The sequence below is a fragment of the Sporothrix schenckii genome, assembly GCF_000961545.1.
Source record: "Sporothrix schenckii 1099-18 chromosome Unknown Cont49, whole genome shotgun sequence".
Classification (NCBI taxonomy): domain Eukaryota; kingdom Fungi; phylum Ascomycota; class Sordariomycetes; order Ophiostomatales; family Ophiostomataceae; genus Sporothrix; species Sporothrix schenckii.
Window position 1 is genome coordinate 1,387,892 of NW_015971150.1, and position 20,409 is coordinate 1,408,300.

Sequence of the window (20,409 nt, forward strand, 5' to 3'; positions counted from 1 at the left end):
TTCTTACCCCTGATCTAAAACCACACACTACAGCAGCAGACCAGCTTGTCACGCTAGGAACATTTTATTCGATCAACTGCCAAGCACAAGAAAGGAAACGAAAACATAAAGGAAACAAGGAAAAGAAAGAAACACCACAAAGGGATAGAAAAAGAAACGTGGCGCATTTGACTTCCAGAATAGGCACGCTCGGTACTCCGTACTTTGACACCAAAGGACGCGAACCCAATACGATTCGAAAAGGGCAGACGGTTCGTTTGGTGACAGCTAGGGCACGCAATGGCTGCTCGATACTGGGCTCGGATGTGTATCTTACCGACAAACATAACCAAAAGAGAATCACTTGAACACTGCCTAGGCCGGCCTCAATGTTTGGTTCGGCTTTCAATAGTTTGTTGTAGGTGGCCCCGTGCCCATTACTAACAACATCAAAGCGCAAAGGTCGATGAGAAGGCGAGGAGACAAGTGACCTGACCTGTCGTGGAAGATACGAATTGTTTAAGAGCCAGGCAGAAAATCACGAGAATAAAACGCGTCCGGTAAACTTGACTTTGGGCCAACGTGATTATTTCCTCCGTTTACTTAAGTTTGTTCTCCCGGCAGTCGTCGATCCGTTCTGCTGGTGTCTTGAACGTCTCTCGCTTTTTGCCTCTGATTTTCTTGGGTGTCTCACTCAACTCGTTTTTCGTTTCTTTTTATCTTTTCTTTTCTTTTCTTCTTTTGCTTCCTTCTTTTTCCATCGTCTCTTTTCACTGTCGATCCCACAGCCCACGCACTCGTCGGCCGCATATCTTTTCCGTATTAAGAAAAAGGCCGGTGACAGGGCAGTCGAGCCTCAGGGCAGACTGGCGCAGGAAAAGCCCAAAACCAGCAAAGCACCTGCGGGCCGGAAAATCCAGCTGGCTAGACATGGCAGGCCTGAACAACCCCTGCAGAAGCCTACCCTGGGCATGACCTCGGCGTGCACCATGAGCACCCCTGACAAACAGCTAGACAGCTTCGCTGGACTCGATCGCCGTCTCGATTTGTGTGCCAGTTCCTTGTCGTTGAGATCACAGCTGAATTCATTGTGAAAAGCCACGCTTGAAATTAAATTCTCGCTTTTTTTGCCATGTCTTCAGCTCCACGTTCTCTTCAGCTATTCCTCCTCCTGTCTTGAATCACGCCACTCAGGCGTGTTTTCAGCCACGGGCAGCCATATTTTGTGTAAATTGGATGTGACTGGCGGCCCTGGAGAAGAAAGAAGAGAAAAACTACAACGTTAACAACTGCGGGACGGGAGGTGTTGACCAAGAACATCGTTTTGGTATGGACCGACAAATACACATGCAAGTACACACAATCCTGGGGATTTCGCCTGGCTGCTGTGATAATACTTGGTCATCAACATTACCTATAATGTACATTCGTAGTATGAACATGTAAAGTCCACCAGTTTCCAGGATCGTCACAACTGGCTCATGGGCAGCCCTCGGCCGGATCACATCCGGTCCCAAACGAGTAGCATTCTGCGTTCCCCTGTCACTGCCATGAGTGATGTGCGCTGTGCAGTACTTTGTACGGGTGCTCAACGGCCCTACTGCGCGTCCCAAGACAGAGGCGCCAGGTCCGGGGAGTTGCGTTGCAGTTGCAGTTCGTCCCGCCTCAGCCCTGGCGTCGATCTTTGGGGGGCCGGAGGCACTCATTGACAATGACATAACACGATTCATCGACCAACAGAAAGGGCAACCAGCAGGATTGTGAGTGTTGGGAGATCCCAGGCGTGGTGGTAGATAATAAAGGGAAATGTTTTTGTGTTTATTATTTGACAAGGTCCAGGGACAAGATGGCCGTCCTATCAGACGACCCAATCTGTCGGAGAGGCAAATTGTCACGTACTTTTTGAACGCACCCCGGTATCTCTAATTATTCTGCCTTGGAAGGAATGAGAAAAGGAGGAAGCGAGAACAGGAAAAAGGAGAACAGGAAAAAGGGAGCGTAGAAAGAGGCAAAGACCACTCACAAAGGCAGACCAAAGGAACAGCAAGCTCAGACATGCTGCAGTCGTAGCCGTTGGGCGAGACGGAACAACAGGAAGCAGAAATGCGACGCGGGCATTCTCATTCTCTCTGCCGTTTAAACACAAACACATGTGGTCGGCGGTGTATGTCCCCTCCACTTCCCCCTTGCATTTTGTGTAGCTTGCATCACTGCATTGGTAGTGTTGACAAAAAGTGACAGAAGTGACAGAAGTGACAGGATTGACTTGGACAAACGTTCAGCACTCTCACTGGCATGGTTTGCCACTTAAGGGTGGGCCTAGCCAGAGCCAGGCGCGACCCGTCTAACCTTAACCCGAAGGCGGATCAGCGTGCGATCTGTGGATAACAGGTATCTCAACTCGTTTTGGTGCCTTTACCCGCCGCCCTGACCGTGATCCCCAGTGTTCCCAGTGTTTCCAGTGTTCCCAGCATCCCTTGCGTCCTCGTGTCGCCCCTGCGACCCGACAATGCTTGCTAGTGGGCCGTCAAAGCCCGTAGAAATAAAATCAGTTGGGTTAAAACACAATCTGTACAATACGGGTTTTCTCATATATTCCCCGCAAAGACAACGTTCTGAAGTCAGAGGCTGATGCTGTGATGCGTCCTTGCAGTTCTAGCAAAAATGTTAAAAACAAAAAGAGTCGTGGTCGTCAGTCGCAAGTCGTAAGTCAAGTCAGAACTGCCTACCTCTCAGTCTAGTCTGCCTCCACACTCCAACCCCTCACGTCGCCAGGCCACGCGTGGATACACTACTGCAGCCTATTGCCCACACATGGGAGGGGACGATCGTCGCCCGCTAGCCACCGCATCCCAACGGCGGCATTCCAGTGAGACATGTATGTCCCATGAATTGCGAGGAGGTCGATGTCGAAATAACGAACGAAACAGCACCTGTGAAGCAAGGGCGGCTGTTTCTGTGTTGTTCACAGAGAGAAGACATGTTTTGTCTTATTGTCCGTGGTGGCAAGAATGTTTAAAAGTCAAAACGTCCAAGCATGTGTCCCTCCTGGGGAAGATTCTGCGCGGACAGGACAAGCAGAGCAATGAATGATCGACAATATACCACGTTTATTAGTTCTTTTCTACGAATGTATTCTACACGTTCTCTCTATTCTCTGTGTCTCGGCCTTGTCGACTGTCTTTCGATGTCCTAGCTTCCAGCACACGCTGTTTCTCAATCGCGTTGTCCTCCCGTCATTAGCCTAGGACCTCGAGGTACGTTCTACATCCAACTTGCCCTGGCATAGATTGCACCCAGTCCTACTTTGGCATGAAGTAGACAGACAGGAACGTGGAAAAATAAATTAGAGAAGAATAACTCAGAGGAAGAATGAATCAAAGGAAAGCAAACCAGTTGTCATACGTCAACAGCTTCATCTCAAAAAGGGATCACACAACTGCAAACTCGTTAACTTGATGTGAACTCGGCAACCCACGCCGGAGAATTTCGGGCCAGCTCCGAACCTGGAAGCCATTTTGGCATACAGCATCAGAAATCAGTTGCAGCCGATGCGCCGGGACAGGACGACAGACTCGCCTGGATCTCTTTCAGGAACGCAGGCGCCTCGCTACCAACTGCGTGTGCCACATGCATAGCAGGCGACCAATGCGGATTCAATGCAACATTGGACCGCCGATGGCAACACACAGTGGTTTTGTTGAGGGTGGTTTGCGCCAAAGACATGCCCAAACAACGGACGAGGGCATCTTCATCTTAAAAGAGAGAGCAGACGGGGACAATTCAATCCATCCTTTTTTCATTCTGATGCAAAGAACATTGGCCTTACGGAATGCTCCGTACAAATCCTCCATGCCTCCCAATTGCCTTCAAAACAAGCCTAGTGGTTTGCTCTGGCGCTGCGCACGGGCAGCCAAAAGGTCCAGGCACCGCGTCCCCAAGCGTCGACAAGAAGACGACGTACCTTACCGTATACCTTCTTGAGAAAATCGATTGACGTTGCGCACGGTCGTTTACTGTCAACCAGCCATCCAATAGTGCAAGTGTCACTTCAAAAATCAATAAAGTTTGCTACAAGAACTTGGGCAGCGCGGAGACGAGGAGAATTCGTGGGCATTGGAACGCCCATGCTGAACTGCCGACTGCCACTGAGTAGGCCGCCGGCTGGAGAGAGGCTTGAGCGAGTTCGTGGCTGCATCGTCACATTGTCACTTGGACGTGGCTCAGATGCGGGGAAGGTCATGACGGGCACGATGGGGCGGATCCTCGTTCGCGGCCGCCTGCTGGCCCAAGCACATCCGTATTGGACTGTTCTGCCGTCTGCGCCCGGCCGGTTCTTGCCCTCTCGAGCCTCCCGTGCTGAAGTTTCTAGTGATTTCACCAGTGTTGGAGATGCATTTTGCTGTCCAAAAGACGCTGGTTGCATATGTGTATTGACACATGCAAGTGTGTCTGAGTGCCACGTGCTAGACAAGTGTATAGCCTTGGTACCATCGCGTCCAATACATTGTGCGCACTACTCTCAGACCGCCCTCCCAACCATCTGAATATGCATCGCTTGGACAATGCGTGCAGTGCTTCCCCTCTTCCCGGCTGAACATGAGCAATGGTAAAATTGGAGAGCGGTGAACAAGAAGAGAAGAGTGCGGAGGGAAGTAATGAGTTGAGTTCTAAGTTGAGGACTGAGTTGAGGACTGAGTTGAGGACTGAGTTGAGTACTGCGAACAGATACAACAATCCCCGTTTACGACGCGAGATGTACGCTTTGGTTAGTGCGGTGCCGGCTACTGCATGGAGATGGAGGTCGAAGAGACGGAAACAGACGTAGAGGATGTATTGTTGATACAATCGTTTACGATGTGAATACTATGTTTTGAGAAAGCTTAATTGACTATCGACCAATGATTTCTAATTACATAATGCTTTTAAGACGTGATGCAAACAAAACAAAAGAAACAAGTGATAATACAACAATCTCCCCGTGAACGACAAGGGAAGATTGCGTGAACGAATGATGCTATCAAAACAACGTTCACCAAACCACACATATCACCTCCCAACCTCCACCTATACATCACCCATCTTGACCAGCATGTCCGGGCTGTCTCGCGAGTGCAGCTTCATCTGGTGCTCGTAACGGGCAAACGCAGAGGTAGCCAGTGGCGAGCGACGGCTGCGGTTGCGGTTGTGGTCGCGGTTGCGGATATCCTGGAACCAGAAGCCCGGGTGGACGGCCATGAGGAGGACGGACATGATGAGGATGGGGATGCTGTCCAGCGCAATAAAGACACCCTCTTTGGAGGCCAGCGGGCCGTTGAAGCCGCCGCTGAGTTCGGCGGCACGCCAGCAGGAGCGGATGAAGAGACAGGCGGCGGCGACACCGAGGAGAATGCCGTAGCGGGTGGTGCGCTGGTCGAGACCGCGTGTGGTATCGCTGGTGCTGTTGGTGCCGTTGACGTTGTTGACGCGAGAGAGGCGGCGGTACAGACACGCGAGGACGACGCAGAAAATGGAGGTAAACAAGATCTGGGTGCCCAGGCCGGCAATCATGAGGTCGACGCCAATGGGCTGGTCCGCGTAGATGGCCGCGAGCGAGCCGCCGACGCCGATGAAGCAGAGACACAAGAAGTCGCCCAGAATAAAAAGAGTGGAAAACAGCGTGGGACCGAGATACCGGAAGCGGGCCGCCGGGTACGTGCGGAGGAGGGCGCTGATGGACAGGTAGAGCGCCGACGACAAGAACGTGGGCCCGAGCGTGAGCCCGATAATGTACATGATGTAGCCGTTCTTGTTGAGGCGGTCATGGGCGAGCATGACTTTGGCAACGTAGCCCAGGAGCTCGAGCAGCAGGCCGCAGAGCATGCCGATGGCGTTGCCGTAATAGCGCCAGAAACGGGCGGACACAAGCAGCTGAAGAAATAGGAGCACGCCGTAGGCAATGGAAAAGACGACGGCCGGCACCATGAGCGGCGTGAACGGCAGAGCGCCGACGCCATTGGGCGGGACGTGGGAGGAGGAGGAGGAGGACGAGTCGGAGCTGTTCATGGTGGGAGGTGACTGTCTTGGAAAGCGCGAAGGATGTCAGGTCGTCTGATAAATAGAATGTACGTCAAATGAATGTACGACGTATGGCAGCCTCTCTGACCGCTGGGTTTGTTGAGTTTCGAGATGGAGAGCCGAATGCGTGGTGATGATGCTCAGGCTGACCAGTTTATACAGTTGCAATTTGACCGTCTTCATGAGTTCAATTTCTTTAAACGGCTGCCTGTTGTCTGCGTCTGCATTGTCTATTTTTGTCGACACCGACCGTAGTCGTCGCAGTAATGTACATCGCGAGACAAGTTCCGCCACAACAACCGCTGTGTTATCGCCGTGATGTCGCCGTTGAGCGCGGAGATTTTGTATAATGTGATTGGGCTATATTTGTGGGACGTGCCTTTTGTGTGAAAACGGAAATTTCGAAAATGTCCGCACTGCGAATCGAATTTTCCGCTTGGGGGAAAGTGTCGCATATTCTCCGGACAAACCCCGCACAATACCCGTTATATACCGATGTCTCTCACCTCAGCCCATGATCGTGCTCAAGGACAATCAGCGAACACGCAAACGCATACACGCACACACATGCGCGCGGACATTGACATACACTAAACTTTGAAACACACACTCACCCACCCGCACACCCCACCGCAATGCGCCTCCGTCGGGGCATGGTCCGCGAGTCGTGTGACTTTTGTCACCGCCGCAAAATCAAATGCGATCGCCTGTCGCGCAACGACACGGGCCACACAGCCTGTTCGCAGTGCTCGCTGCGCGGTGTGCCGTGCCGCATGGACGACGCGGACGACATTCGGCTGCACGGGCGTTGGCGGCAGACCCAGAGCCAGACCCAGACCCCGTCGTCCCCCGCGGCCCTCTCCACGCCGACGACGTCGTCCGAACAGCGGCAGACCCCAACAACCTCCGTTCGACGCACATTGCGGCAGAATGGTGGCGTACCAAGCCACCAATCACCGTCAGCCAGCCGTCTGGGCACAAGCATCGCCACGGCGGGCGCCAGCCCTGTGTCGGTGGCATCCATGGCGTCGGTGGACGAGGCGTCAAACAGTTTGTCGTCGTCTTTCAGCCGTCCTCCACAGCATATAGCTCCGTCAATGTCCACGTCGTCGATGGCCACGTCGTCACTGGCCACGCCGGCGTCCATGAATTTAGAGGTCGGTGACCAGGGTAATGCAGTTCATAGTCTCCTAGCCCCGTCCCAGTCGTCCCAGACCAAGCCTCTTTCGCAGCCTCAACTACATCCCCAGTCCAGCCTGTCGTACAACGTAACTTCGTCCGCCGGCACCATCAACACGTTCCACTCCATCGCCTCCATCAACACGCCACCTTCGTCGTCCGTGGCCGAGGACCTCATGTTCTTGGACGACCCGTTCCACCTGAACGCCGACAGCATTTTCTTCCTGGACCAGATCTTTACAGGCTATCCGGACGGCCCGGCATACGGGCCGCTGCCAACGTGGCCCAGCAGCACCGGCAACACAATGTCGTCTTCGGACTTTCAGCCCCTGGTGCTCAACCAGGTGCACCCAGCGCAGGTACAGGCGTTGCCCACGGTCGCGGATGCAAGCCTGCCGGTGCACTCCTATACGATGCAAGCCACGCAGCAGCCATCACAGCAGCCATCACAGCAGCCATCACAGCAGCCATCACAGCAGCCATCACAGGAACCATCACAGGAACCATCACAGGCACCATCGCAGCCGCCTCCACAGGAGCATGGAGGGCCAGCGTTGGCGGACGGCCTCAACGACGGCGGCTACGATCCTCCGCCCTGGACGCGCTGCGGCCTGGACGAGGCCACGTTCCTCCAGGCCCTGCGCGCCTACTTTGCCTACGCGACGCTCTACCTGCCCATTTTGCTGGAGGACGCCTTTTGGCAGGACTACCAGGCGGGGCGCTGCAGCCTCAGCATCATTTATGCGGTGGCCTGCCGCGGTCTGCCGTTCACAGCGCCGCCGCTGTCGGCCACGCGCGACGACCGCCGCCGCATCTGGCGCCAGCAGCAGCACGTGGCCGAGCAGTTCCGCGAGGCCTTTTTTGTGGCGCAGCTCAGTGCCAACCGCAACGGCGGCCGTGTGCGGCTCGACGACCTGGAGGCGCTGGCTCTGATGGTGTTTTTCAAGTACAACGGGGACGAAGGGGGAGGAGGAGGTGGTGGTGGTGGTGGTGAAGGAGGAAGTGGAGGAGGAGGAGGAGGAGAAAACAACGAAGCGACACTCTCGCAGCTGCACGCGCACCTGGCCGGACTGTACCTGACACGCGACTCGCTCGTGCTGATGACAATGCAGTCGGGCATCGACGTGCCCGACGTGGGCAGCCGGCCTCTGTCGACGGCATCGACATCGACAGTCCCATCCACATCGTCCGACCCGACGGCGCCCGCAGCGCGTCTGCACGACCGCCGCACCATCTTGTACTGGCATGTCTACGGCCTGGACAGCTTCGACTGCCTCGACAAGAAGACGCTGAGCCGCATTCCCGACGGCAACCACCACCTGCTGCTGCCCACAGCGACGTCGACGTCCACATCAACATCAACATCATCATCAACAGTGACATCTGCCCCCAACCGACTGCCCGCCCTCCCCCGCCACCACGAAGAGGCCCGCGGCTACCTCGACGCCGTGCTCGACCTCGCCGTCCTTGCCCGCAAGGCGCTCGTGTCCCTCAGCAACGCCACCGCCCGCCGCAGCGGCGTCCGCGCCGACCAGCTCGAGTCCGTCTACGCCCTCCTCGAGCAGTGGCAGCGCACGACCTGCCCGGCGCACTTGCGGCGCCAGCGGGACGCAGACGGCCGCCTCAGCCTGGCGGCGGGCGTCAACACAAGCAGCGCCAGCAGCACAACCAACACAAACAGTGGCGACGGCGGCCAGGTCCAGCTGCACCGCGCCGTCGTCTGGATCCTGGAGATCAACTGCTACCTGCAGATTGCCGACTGCGTGGACCAGTACGGCATCCTGGCATCGGCCACCACCAGCCTCGACGACGAAGTCGCGCGGCTCCGCGTCGAGGCCGAGACGCTGCGGCAGGTGCGGGATGCCGTCCAGATCGCCCGCGCCATCCTCGCGTACGACGCCTCGCCGCGCCGCGGCACCACCTTCTCGCTGCCCGACCTGGGCACGTCCATTGTGCGCGACTGCTGCGTCGGCGTGGCCCGGTGGGCGTGCTTCCGCGGGCAGCAAAAGGGAGAAGTGGGTGGTATCACCACGACTACCGCCACCAGCAGCGACAAAACAAAACGCACACGCCACACCATGGCCACCTACCTCGAGGCGGCGACCGTCCTGCGAAACGCAGCAGCCACGGCCGTCTCGCACGCCGACACCCAGCCCGCAATTGACCGGCTGGACAAGGAGATTGCCAGTCTGGTGGCTGCTATGGACGACGTTGCAGGAAAGTGAAGGGGGGGGGTGCATGACCATAATGAATAACGATTTGTAATGGACTTTGGACGGGCATATACCATAACTCATGAATTTGGTTTACTCATGTTTGACTTGCGTCGTATTCTTATTTACATTGTTAGCTTTAATGTAAAAAATGTATTATTTTTGGCGTTGCTTATTGGTTTTTATTTTTTTAGTTGTACATCCTTGAATAATATTCATCGGTTTTCCTGTTTCTTTTTTCAGTTTTTTCATTTTTTTTTCAATTTTTTTTTTTCATTTCATGTAAATCTATGTCCGTTTGCCACAGTTCCCCTCCGTCGGCATGCGTCCGGCCGATGCCCGATTGATGTTGCACTGAACCCTCACTCCGTCCTCGTCTTCGGCATACATGAACAGCAACAAGTGTCTAATGGCGGATGCCGGTTGATCGACACTGCGTGCGTTGTCGTTCTCGGCGTCACATCTCTTCGGTGTACATTGCAGAGCCTCAGTCCTCAGTCCTCAGTCCTCAAAGCCACCGTCTTGGGACAGCAATCTTGGATAGACAATGAAGCCAAGCCGTCTCGCCGAACGATGACACCCTGCCTGATGTACGTGTAGTGAGGTGAGGTGCAGAGAGGTGCAGTGAGGTGCATTTGATGTGCATCAAGTCCTTCAAGTGCACACGATGTGCACGCCTTGGCCAATATGCCGTTGCTGCGTTGGGGCACTGCCTGTCCACAAGCCAATCACAGACCCCAGTCGTGTTTCTTGTTCAGCTGGCCGTGCCCCCTTCTCCTCTTTCCCCGTTCTCTTATTTCTCCACAGCTACGGCATATTCTGCAAGGAGACGCTGCTGTTCCTGCTGTTCGTGCTCTTCCTGCTGTTCCAATACGAGAGATCCATGTCATGTCCCAAATCGAGGCTGGCAAAGAGTACGGACTATGTGTCCCGCAGCATGCCACTCTTATGCCCGGATTCGGCAGCGAGCACAGAGTCATACAGAGGTACGACATACAGCCTTGCCAATGGGCTTGATGGCATGTCAATGTCCCCACGCATTTATGGTCAGCTCATCGAAGAAGGCGCAGCACTCACGTGTTGCAGGCGTTTCTCTTGTTTTTCGACTACGGAGCGTTCTTCGTGTTGTTTGGGTCTTGTTCCTTATCTCCTCGACGCCGAAGCTCCCCATTGTCTCCTTCCTTGCATGACCGTGCTTGATCTCGACCTGCACAGCTGTTGGACCGTTGCTTCGTGGGAAGGAAAGAAGGAATCGCTGTCTGGCCTCGAAAAATCGTCTCTCCACGTTTAAAAACGTCACGCGTCTGTGGAGACGAGACGTGCTCAAGAAATACCACAAAGCACCGAATGTTGAAGAATAAAATGAATGGAATGCTTGGTTAAGCTCTACAGCGAATGCATGTGGCCCGTTGCTCAGTGGATGGGCCATCTACACAGTAAAGCGGATTTGGCGCGCATCACGAATTATGACGTTTTGCGCGTCCATTGTTGAGCGACAGGGGGTTGGGTAAATCGCCAAATACGGGTTTGAGGAGCGGAGAACGAAGCCACGAAAAGGGAAGAAAAGGGAAGCCATCTCGGTCGTAGGCTGCAGACTAAGAAACAAGTGCCTAATCTGGCCCGACCGTCTCCCAACTCATCTCTCATGTCTGTCTGATGGACATGCACGGCATGGTGCCGAGATTGTGGGACCGGGCCATGAGCCTGGACGCTGCATGGTTTTGCTGCTCTCTTCTTTTTTAGCATGGGTTTGTTGAATGTTGGGTTTGCTAGTTAGAGGTCTTTCAGCTTGACTAGGACCCGCTTGGGCCACGAGTGGGTCGAGTTCAGCTGGCATGGTCAAGACGAACAGACGAACGAGAGAAACAGGGCTTCCTATTGGTGGTCAGGAGGCGTGACAGCGTGAATTACGGAGTGCAGAAGGACGGCAACAGGGCAGCGGAGCGATGGGGGAGGGAAGGGAAAGCAAGATATTAAAAAAAAGAATAAAAAAAGATAAAAAAAGAATAAAAAAAAAGAAACAAGAGTCGAGAGTCGAGACTACACAGTAGTGACACGCGCCCGCTTACTCGAGTCGTCTGTCCTTGTCTTGTCCTCCATGTCTTGTCCTCTCTTCTTGCCTTTTTCCGCTATTTGAATCCACCTCCGCCGCTCGTCAGGGGTCGTTGAGACAAAGGTGTGGGTTGGGCGTGTTGCTGGTTTAGCTCTTAGCCCGAGACCATTCCTGATCAGATGCATGGCCGTGGTAGTCTGTTGTTGACGGGTGGAACGGTGGGACAGTGGGAACGGGCGGACAAGGGTGGGCACGCACGGGTGGGCTATCTGAAGTAGATCGCCCTTGTGTGGCCTGAGATCGTATCGTGACGATCGGGGGTAATGGGAATGGATTTCGAGGAATTAAATAGACGAAAATCTAGACGAAATCAAGACAGAATCAACCACGTCATGCAAACTCCAGCGTAGTCTAACGGTGATTGCCGGTTGGATGTCCTGTAAGGGAAGCAGAAGTAAGCAGAAAGTGATGGAGCAGGACGCTGTAAACACCGGGGAAAAAAGGACAATATCGAAAGACCCTGCCACACCATACTAGAAGAGCCTGCACTGGTCGGCACTAGCTTCCGCCTATCGAGTTGAATGGAGCTCGTGGATCGTACGGAGACAGCGCAGGGCAGATGGACGGACATACCCTGGCGTGGATGCTAAAGGTAGTCTCGGAGAAATTAGACAAAGAGGTCGGAGGCAACAATAGAATAATGACCCTTCTTCACGGGTGCAGGACGCTGCCATGAGGTCTTAAGGCGGATCAGGTAGCTCTTGCGTCTACAGAGAAGTCGTTCTGACAACACATCATACAAAGTATGCGTTGGTGCCGACTCGTGCCGACTTGTGACCGAAGTCGATGCTGAGTGCCGTAGGCAAGATGGAAGTTCGTTGTTTCGTGTGTCTTGGCTGTCTGGTTTGTTGTCTGTCCGTCGTCGTCTGTCCGTGTCGTCTGTCCGTCATTGTCGTCTATGACAGGGATGCTCACGGCGATGCACCCATTTGCAAGCGCCGGGCACCACAGCGTCAGTTTGAGCTGGGCAGGGGCCGTGTTTGTACGCAGTTGAGCCTCGTATTGACGCTGGCCTTGCGGTCTGTCTGGATTGGGCGGTGGGCTGTTTTATTGTTTTATTGACTCGTTCCTGTGGGGGCGTCTTGTCTTGCCTGCCTTGCCTGCCTTGCTGAGATGCCCAGTCCCGACATGGTTTTGTCGTGTGTTCTGTCGTGCGTTCTTTCTTTTTTAATTTTATGTACCTTCATTGTTTAATTCTTTATTCTCTCCGGCTACTTCTCTCCCCAGTCTTGCTCAGCCTCTGTCATCCCACCCCTCAGACAAGATGCGAAGCTGTATTCAATATTGACGCAACGCCTTTGACGTTTGTTTTTATCATCTTTTCTTCTATTTTGTTTTAATTCTTACTTATTTATCCTTTATTTAACCCCCTCGTTCTCTCCTTTACTTCTAAACTTCTCGTTTAATTCTCATTCCCTTTGCCCCCGCCGTGTCAGCTTCCCTTGCCGGTCTAGCCCCCTTGGACAGATAAATCGAATACAAGAAGCGCCGTTAGTCTCTCTTTGTCACGTCGAGTTCAGCTCCGCCTGGCGCCGACCTTGCCACTGCCTGCCGATGATCGAGGGTGGACATGGTGTTGCAGTTTGTTGGACACTTCTCAACGTCTGACGCAAGAAGCGAGAGAAATGAGTCTGTAACATGATACAAAATAACGAAAGCAAGAAAGCGGTCTACCACTCGAGCTGAACTAAGGAGCCTTCTTGCTCTTCATATTTCCCCTCTGTCGGTTCCTTTTTACTCGTCTCATCTCGACTCTTGCCATATCTGCTCGTCTCCTCGCCTCGTCTCCTCGCCTCGTCTCCTCGCCTCGTCTCGCCTCCTCGTCTCGCCTTCCCTCCATCATGGAGGAGGACGGTGTCTCGTCCGTCTATTCGACCCTGTCGCCGACGTCGTCGTCCTTGGACCTGGCACAATATACACAGCAGCAGCTGCCGTCACAAAGTCGAGTCGACCAGCACCTTCTGCAAAGCCAGCTCCAGCAGGCCAAGTCCCCGCAGCCGCCGCCACAGGGCCTAGTGCCGCTGCAGCGCCCACCCCGTCTCGTGCACTCGTCCTCGTCCAGTTCGACCCTCCCATCCGCCTCGTCGGCCTCCGCCTCTGGCTCTGGCTCGTCGTCCGACGCTGTGCGCGGCCGGTCATCGCGGCCGCCGAGCACACGCCGCCGCAGCAAGCTGTCGTCGCAGGAGCGGGCCAAGATCCTCGAAGTGCGGCGCCAGCGGGCGTGTCTGCGGTGCAAGATGCTCAAGATCCAGTGCAGCAGGGAGAATCCGTGCAAGCCGTGCCTGTCGTCGGCGGTGCGCGGCTACGAGCGCAAGGTGCTGTCGTTTTGCTACTGCGTGCGCACGCGGTTTGTCGACGTCGACATTTTTCAAAGGAGTGCGTGCCGTCTTTCCGTCTTTCCCCCCCTGCCCCCGCGCCCTGTGCCCATCCGTTCTGACTGACGTCGCAGGCGAAGCCGGACCACCACCCGAGATCCCGACCTCCATCCGCACCCTCATGGACCAGGTCGAGCGGCCGACACTGCCACCAGCCGTCGCGGAGTCTTTTTCGTCTGCTTCCACGGCGCCCGCCTCCGCCTCCGCCGCCACGCACGACCTCTTTGAAGACACGCTGCTTCGCTGGCTCACAAGCCCCGACCACGCACCGCCCGACGGCACCAGCAGCATTGTCGCGCTGCTGTACGACGTGGTCGGCCACGAGGACAGTCTCCGCGCCGCCGTCGACGACCGCCTGCCCGCGGACTTTCAGACGTTTTTGTTTACGACGTCGCTCGCCCACAGCGGCTGGCGCGGCGGCGGCGACAACAACGGCAGCGCCACCGCCACAGGCACCAGCACGCGCACCGTCTCGCACCGGGACCTCTGCATTGCCGGCCACGTCTGCGGCTCGCGCATCGTGCGGCGGCTCGACCGCGTCCTGACGCCGCAGTTCCTGGCCAAGTGCGACCGCACGACGCACCGCGCGCTGCTGCTGCTCGTCGTGGGCGTCATCCTCGGCGTGTCCTACAGCACGCGCCTCACGACGTCGCCGTCGTTCCCGCACGACCTGCTGGGTGCCGAGATGCGCCACAGCCCGACGCTGTGGCTGGCCATGAAGGAGCACCTGGCGCAGATGCTGGCCCACCATTTGATATTCCTCGGGTCCATGCTCGGCATCAAGCTTGACACGGCTGCCGAGAAGACCATCATCGACACTGCCGTCGACCGCTGGCACAAGCCCGAGCGCAGTCTGTGGGCGGGCCTTTCGCCGGCCGCCGGCGGGACGTCGGCTGCTGGCACACCAACAGCGACGCCGACTCCGGCTCCGGCGCCCACGCCAGCACCGCTGTCCGACGACGCGCTGACGGCCCACACACTGGGCGCCCGCCTCGGCGATTTCAACACGGAACTCGACAGCCCGCCCGCCGCCGTGGAGACCCGCATGGCCCGCCTGTCCATTGTCGCCCTCAGCGACCCGGACCTGCTGCAGCTGCAGGCCGTCCCGCCCATGTCCGACGACGACGCCAGCGCCAACCCGGCGTCATTTTACAACATGGACCCGAGTCAGGCCGGCCCTGCAAACAACGCACACGACCCAAACAACCCAAGCGGCCCAAGCAACCCAAACAATCCAAACGACCCCAACGACTCAAACAACCCCAACCGTGCCGGCAACCCCGGCGACGGCCCACCGCACACCCGCAAGAAACGCTCCGTGTGGATTGTCCGGCCCTACGACGACGGCGGCCACCGCGACCCCGTCAGCGTATTTGCCCGTTTCCAGCTGCAGCGGGGGCAGAACCTGGGGCTGTTTGTGTGAGGGCGAGGAGGGGCGAGGGATTTGGTGCGTGCTGGTTGTTGGTCATTTTATGTGGTGGTCAGCATTTTTTCATTTGTTTATTCTTCATTCTTTCCTAATTATTTTTCCTTCCTTACGATTTCATGATCATGACGGCATCGTCTGCGGAGAATACACACGACTCGGGACTTTCTTCACTTACATTTATGAATAATATGAGTCACTTCTCGCCATGAGGCCCAGGTATACGTTGTAGAGTTGTCTTTTGTAGAGTGCCGAGTAAATCAGCACAGCCAACCCTGTGATGTTGATAAATCGTCTGGCCACGGCGCCGGTGAGTCACGCTGCCAGGCCGGAGCTGGCCTTTCCTGTCTACCAAACTGCGGATTCTGTTTCGAGTTTCTAGGTGGAGGACGACATTTGTTTGTCAGTGGTGGACCTGCAATGTGCTCGAGGAATTTGCTGCTTTAAAATATGTTGTACTTACAGTGCAAGAAGCAAGGTGCGCACGATAACAAACTGCCGCGGGCCTCGGTGATCTGTCGATGTTATTGCTGCCATACGATGGCTACCACTTGCGTTTCGCACGCGGTGACTGTTCCACTGTATTGTTCAAGCTTCATTGCTTGGGTTGAGGCCATTTGCGGCCGTATTTCGCTGTTGACTCTGCTCGGCGTCAAAGCTCCTGAGAGTTGGCCTCAGTCTTGGCAGCCAGTATCCAGCAATCGTCGAATTGGACTTTTCAACTGCGTTGTCAACCAACTCTTGTTGGAGCTATGCCCCGTATCGCGTCTCCAATCAGACTCACAGCCACTGAGGCCAGGCTCTGCCCGGTTCTTGTCTGTGATCTCCAAATCAGGCCATAGTCAACGCCAAACCTCTTCCCACAGTACGCAGCCGTTGTAAGTCGTACCTCGACACAATCCCCACATGAGTCAAGCGGGGAAATCCCAACGATGCTGCGATGGATGCTGCGCTGAGGCCAATCCACGCCAGGCCAAGCAAATCAAGCGCCATGGTGATCGTGCACCGCCTTGCCTCTGGCTGAGGCCCTGTCAAGATCGCAATGTGCCTTGCCAAGGTGCCGCTTGACGACAACGATACTTAAGGCACTGGTCGCCGTGCCTTTCGTTCTCCATTTCCTTTTTTTTTCTTTGTTTTCAAACCCCCATCCCATCCCACCACCGCCACCATGGAGGACACGCGCGTCTACGACCTGTGCATCGTCACCGACGCCACGGCGTCCATGGGCATCTACCTGCACGCCCTCAACGACTCGCTGCCCGAGATCATCCGCATCTCCGCCCTCACAGGCTGCTTCTCCCGCATCGGCATCGTCGCCTACCGCGACTACTGCGGCGGCGCCCTCACCGAGTGTTCCGGCTGGCACGGCCTCGACGCCCGCGCCGACTTGGACCACGTCCCGTCCAACGCCAAGGCCACCCGCACGCAGCTGCTCGACTTTGCGCGGAACCTGCAAGCCAGCCACGGCGGCGACTGGCCCGAGGCCGCCAAGACGGGCCTGGCCCGCATGTACGCCAACATGCGCGACCACGTCGGCACCGTCGTCGTCGTCTTCGCCGATGCCCCGCCGCACACGCCCGCCACCGGCGGCGTCAACCGCATACGCGAGACGGACACGCTCACCAGCAAGACCCCCGCCACCGCGTCGCTGTACGGGCCCCAGGCTGCGGCGTTTGCCGACTGGGTCACGCTCGCCCGCACGCTGTGCACCGGCCGCAAGCAGGCGCGCGTCTTCAGCATCGTCCAGAGCGACCACGTCGACACCCTCGCCCCCTTCACCTACCTCTCGGCCCGGACCGGCGGCGCGTGCTTCGAGATTCCCAGCCGCTGCGGTGCGGCCGCCATCGCGCAGGTCACCATGGGCGTCCTGTTGACCTGGATGGGCGTCGAGAAGAAGGAGACGGGCGGCGCCAAGGACGGCAGTGCGGCGCACCTGGCCAAGTACTGCCGCTACCGCGACACCGTGCACCTCGACAAGCTGTCCGGCGAGCGGGACCCCGAAGCCAAGAAGTACTGGGTGTACGAGGACACCCCCGATGTCAGCAAGTGGTCCCGCGACAACTTGGAAAAGATCGGCGTCGGCCTCGCCGACCTCAAGCAGCATGTCGCCGCCCGCAAGCCCGCCTTGGCCGACTTCAGCCAGCGCTACCGCGCCGACGAGGCCTACCGCGGCCTCGTCGTCACCAACCTGCAGGATATCATCAAGACCGACGTTGCCGCCATCACCGTCAACCCCGTCTTTGGCAGCCTCTGGCGCACCGTCTGCGGCGACCGCCTCAACCCGGCCCGCGACGACCTGCTGGCCCAGTTCGGCCGCCAGGTCGACGCCACCACCGACGCCGACAAGAAGGCCCGCCTCAAGCAGTGGCTCGAGGAGTCGTACGACTACGAGGCCGAGATCCTCGAGCTCGTCGCCAGCGTGCCGGCCGCCGACCAGTTCCCCTGTGTGCTGCTCGACCCGACCGTGGACTTTGCCAAGCTGACGACGGCGGGTGGTGACGCCAACGGCGACGAAGACGAAGCGGACAACGACAACGACGCCCCGGTCAGCCTCACCCGCGGCGACCTGCTCGAAATTGGCCGCTCCTGCGACGCCCGGATCCTGCGCCGCCTCGGACGCGTCCTGGCTCGCCTGACCTATGTCGCCACCGAAGACGACCTGCCGGGCCACATTGCCGCCATGACCGCCCGCCCCGGCGACCCCGGCTATGTCCCCCGCATCCCGCTCGCCCTCGCCCGCCCCAAGCACCAGCGCAAGTTCTGGAAGGTCTTGCTGCACACCATTGTGCCGGGCACCCTGCTGGGCCCGCGCCCGGCCGCCCTGCTGGCCGCCCTGTCCCTGCGCATGGGCCTGGCGCCGCTGCGCGACGTCGCCGACCGCGAGCTGCTGGCCTTTGCGCCCCACTGGAACACGCTCGATGTCCCGGAGACCTGGAACACCAACTGCCTCAACCTGCTGTTGTCCGCCGACCAGGACTATGTCGCCCGGCGGGCCGCAGGCACCACTGCGCCTACGGACGGCGCCACCGGCCTCCTCCGCAGCGCCGACCGCGCCCTCTTCCAGGCCCTCGTCGACTACAAGCTGGCCGAAATCAACCTGGACACCACCCTCACGGCCCGCATCGGCTGGCAGCCCGACAAGACCAAGGTCCCCATGGGCCCCACCGTCGTCTGCCGCGTCTGCCACTTCCCCCGCTCCGTCACCATCATGGCCGCCCAGGGCATCTGCGGCCTGTGCGACAAGACCGCCTGCACCTGTGCCACTCCTGCCATCCACGACGCGTGCGTCGCCGCCCACGTCTCCGCCGCCGACACCGCCGCCACCCCGCTATGGTGGGTCGAGTGCAGCGTGCGCGCCTGCCGCAGCCAGTACGTCATCTACAACCCGGACAGCCTGGCCGTGCGGCCCAAGTGCCACTACTGCCGCGCCGCCGGCACCCAGGCCAACGACGCCGCGGCCGTGACCCAGGCGCCCTTTGTCGAGTGCCGCACCTGCCTGAGCCGCGTCATCTGGCCCGCCGCCTACCGCCCGCCCGGCTTCAGCGCCAAGGCGTTTGAGTGCCCCGCCTGCGCCACCGGCGCCGTCGCGACCGTCGTCGACGTCGCCACCTCAGCCCGCCAGCTCGTCGACGAGAACGGCCGGGAGTGGCTGCTGCGCAACACCGGCGGTAAGATTCTCGAGCCGTTTAGCGGCCGCAGCCTCTTTTACACCATCTCGACCGCCGGTGTCCAGGGCTTCGCCGCCGCCGTCGAGGTGCTCCCGCCGCCACCGCCCCAATACTCCAAAGGCCACGGCACCCTGGCGCTGGCCCTCCACGGCAAGGCCGTCCGCAACGTCGACGACGTCGTCGCCGAGCTGCGCCGCTGGATCACCGCCCGCCGCGCCGAGGCCGACGCCTGCAGCCTCTGCTTTGCGGCCGCCAGCAAGCGCAGCCTGCGCGCCGCCTGCGGGCGCCGCGGCTGCGGCCAGCGCATCTGCGCCGGCTGCCACAGCGACTGGTACGGCCTCAACGCCCGCGGCCGCCTGCTCAACGTTGCCGCCCTGCACTGCCCCTTTTGTCGCCGCCGGCCCGCGCCCGCCGTCGTCGCGCGCTTCGGCCTCAACACCCTCGGCAACCTGCGCACCGCCGTCGCCCGCGCCGGCACCTGGATCTACGCCTGGTGCAACGACTGCGGCCTGGCCCAGCCGTTTGCCGAGCGCGTCTGCGCGCAAGGCGCGCCGCCCGACGTCGTCGACTGGCAGTGTGCCGACTGCGAGGCCAAGGCGGCCGAGGCGACACGGCGCAAGGACGCCGCGCCCGCCCACCGCTTCAAGCCGTGCCCGGGGTGCGGCACCGTCACCGAAAAGCGCGGCGGCTGCGACCACATCTCGTGCCCCGTGCCGGGCTGCCACACCCACTGGTGCTTCTACTGTGGCGCGCAGGTGGACCCCCACCTCATCTACAAGCACATGGAGAAACAGCACGGCGGCTGGTACGGCGGCGCTCAGTTGGCGAATGACGATCCGGACGACTATGACGAGTTGGAGCCAGACGGGTTTGGCGAGTGTGACTGTGTGTTGGGCTGAATCGTGTGCCGGCTGTTGTCCTGTTGTGTTGATTTCCTCTTGGCGTACCGTATGCGTTTGTTTTTAGATATCAAGGTACAACGTACCGCATGCGACGAGTTTGACCTGTTTGAATGGGCACAGAAGAGTATTATAATTTGACATTTTTTCTGCCAAACTGGTGCCTTTCAAAATCCTGACACGAAAAAGGGCATTCCCGGTAGCTCCTTCCATTGATTGCAATGTGTCTCGGCAACATGGCAAGAGCGAACAGCACGGCTTACAGTAACGCAAGAATTGTGAACACGGAAAGAACGCGGCACCGTCGCACTTTCCTCGGATTGCGCAGAACTGGAATTACAGTCCAGAGTTAGAAACCTCTGCAGACACGCGGGCTACAACAAGTGATAGAAAACTGTAAACGTAACGAGGGTTCGTATCAAAGAGAGACAAGCTAGAAGATCAAGAGATACTATCAACCGACGGCTCTCAGGCACAAGACAATCACAGGCCAAGGCCCG

At 57.8% G+C, this 20,409-nt stretch overlaps 5 protein-coding genes across 5 annotated transcripts; 2 read left to right on the top strand and 3 right to left on the bottom strand.

Moving 5' to 3' along the window:
• Window positions 1-4,030: 4,030 nt before the first annotated feature.
• On the bottom strand, window positions 4,031-4,405 carry SPSK_05687 (uncharacterized protein; the record flags this gene model as incomplete). The annotated part of the gene is made up of 1 exon (XM_016732428.1): window positions 4,031-4,405. The coding sequence occupies one exon, from the start codon at window positions 4,403-4,405 to the stop codon at window positions 4,031-4,033; it is 375 nt and encodes a 124-aa protein (XP_016582959.1).
• A 641-nt stretch (window positions 4,406-5,046) lies between these two features.
• Window positions 5,047-6,024, bottom strand: SPSK_05439 (RTA1 domain protein; the record flags this gene model as incomplete). Its single annotated transcript, XM_016732185.1, has 1 exon — window positions 5,047-6,024. The coding sequence occupies one exon, from the start codon at window positions 6,022-6,024 to the stop codon at window positions 5,047-5,049; it is 978 nt and encodes a 325-aa protein (XP_016582960.1).
• A 647-nt stretch (window positions 6,025-6,671) lies between these two features.
• Window positions 6,672-9,440, top strand: SPSK_04936 (uncharacterized protein; the record flags this gene model as incomplete). The annotated part of the gene is made up of 1 exon (XM_016731696.1): window positions 6,672-9,440. The coding sequence occupies one exon, from the start codon at window positions 6,672-6,674 to the stop codon at window positions 9,438-9,440; it is 2,769 nt and encodes a 922-aa protein (XP_016582961.1).
• Window positions 9,441-13,382: 3,942 nt separating this feature from the next.
• SPSK_05097 (uncharacterized protein) lies at window positions 13,383-15,339 on the top strand (the record flags this gene model as incomplete). The annotated part of the gene is made up of 2 exons (XM_016731849.1): window positions 13,383-13,917; window positions 13,991-15,339. 2 exons carry the CDS (start codon window positions 13,383-13,385, stop codon window positions 15,337-15,339), a joined length of 1,884 nt encoding a protein of 627 aa, XP_016582962.1.
• A 985-nt stretch (window positions 15,340-16,324) lies between these two features.
• Window positions 16,325-20,053, bottom strand: SPSK_04843 (uncharacterized protein; the record flags this gene model as incomplete). Its single annotated transcript, XM_016731605.1, has 4 exons — window positions 16,325-18,670; window positions 18,725-18,951; window positions 19,006-19,929; window positions 19,996-20,053. 4 exons carry the CDS (start codon window positions 20,051-20,053, stop codon window positions 16,325-16,327), a joined length of 3,555 nt encoding a protein of 1,184 aa, XP_016582963.1.
• Between the last annotated feature and the right edge of the window lie 356 nt (window positions 20,054-20,409).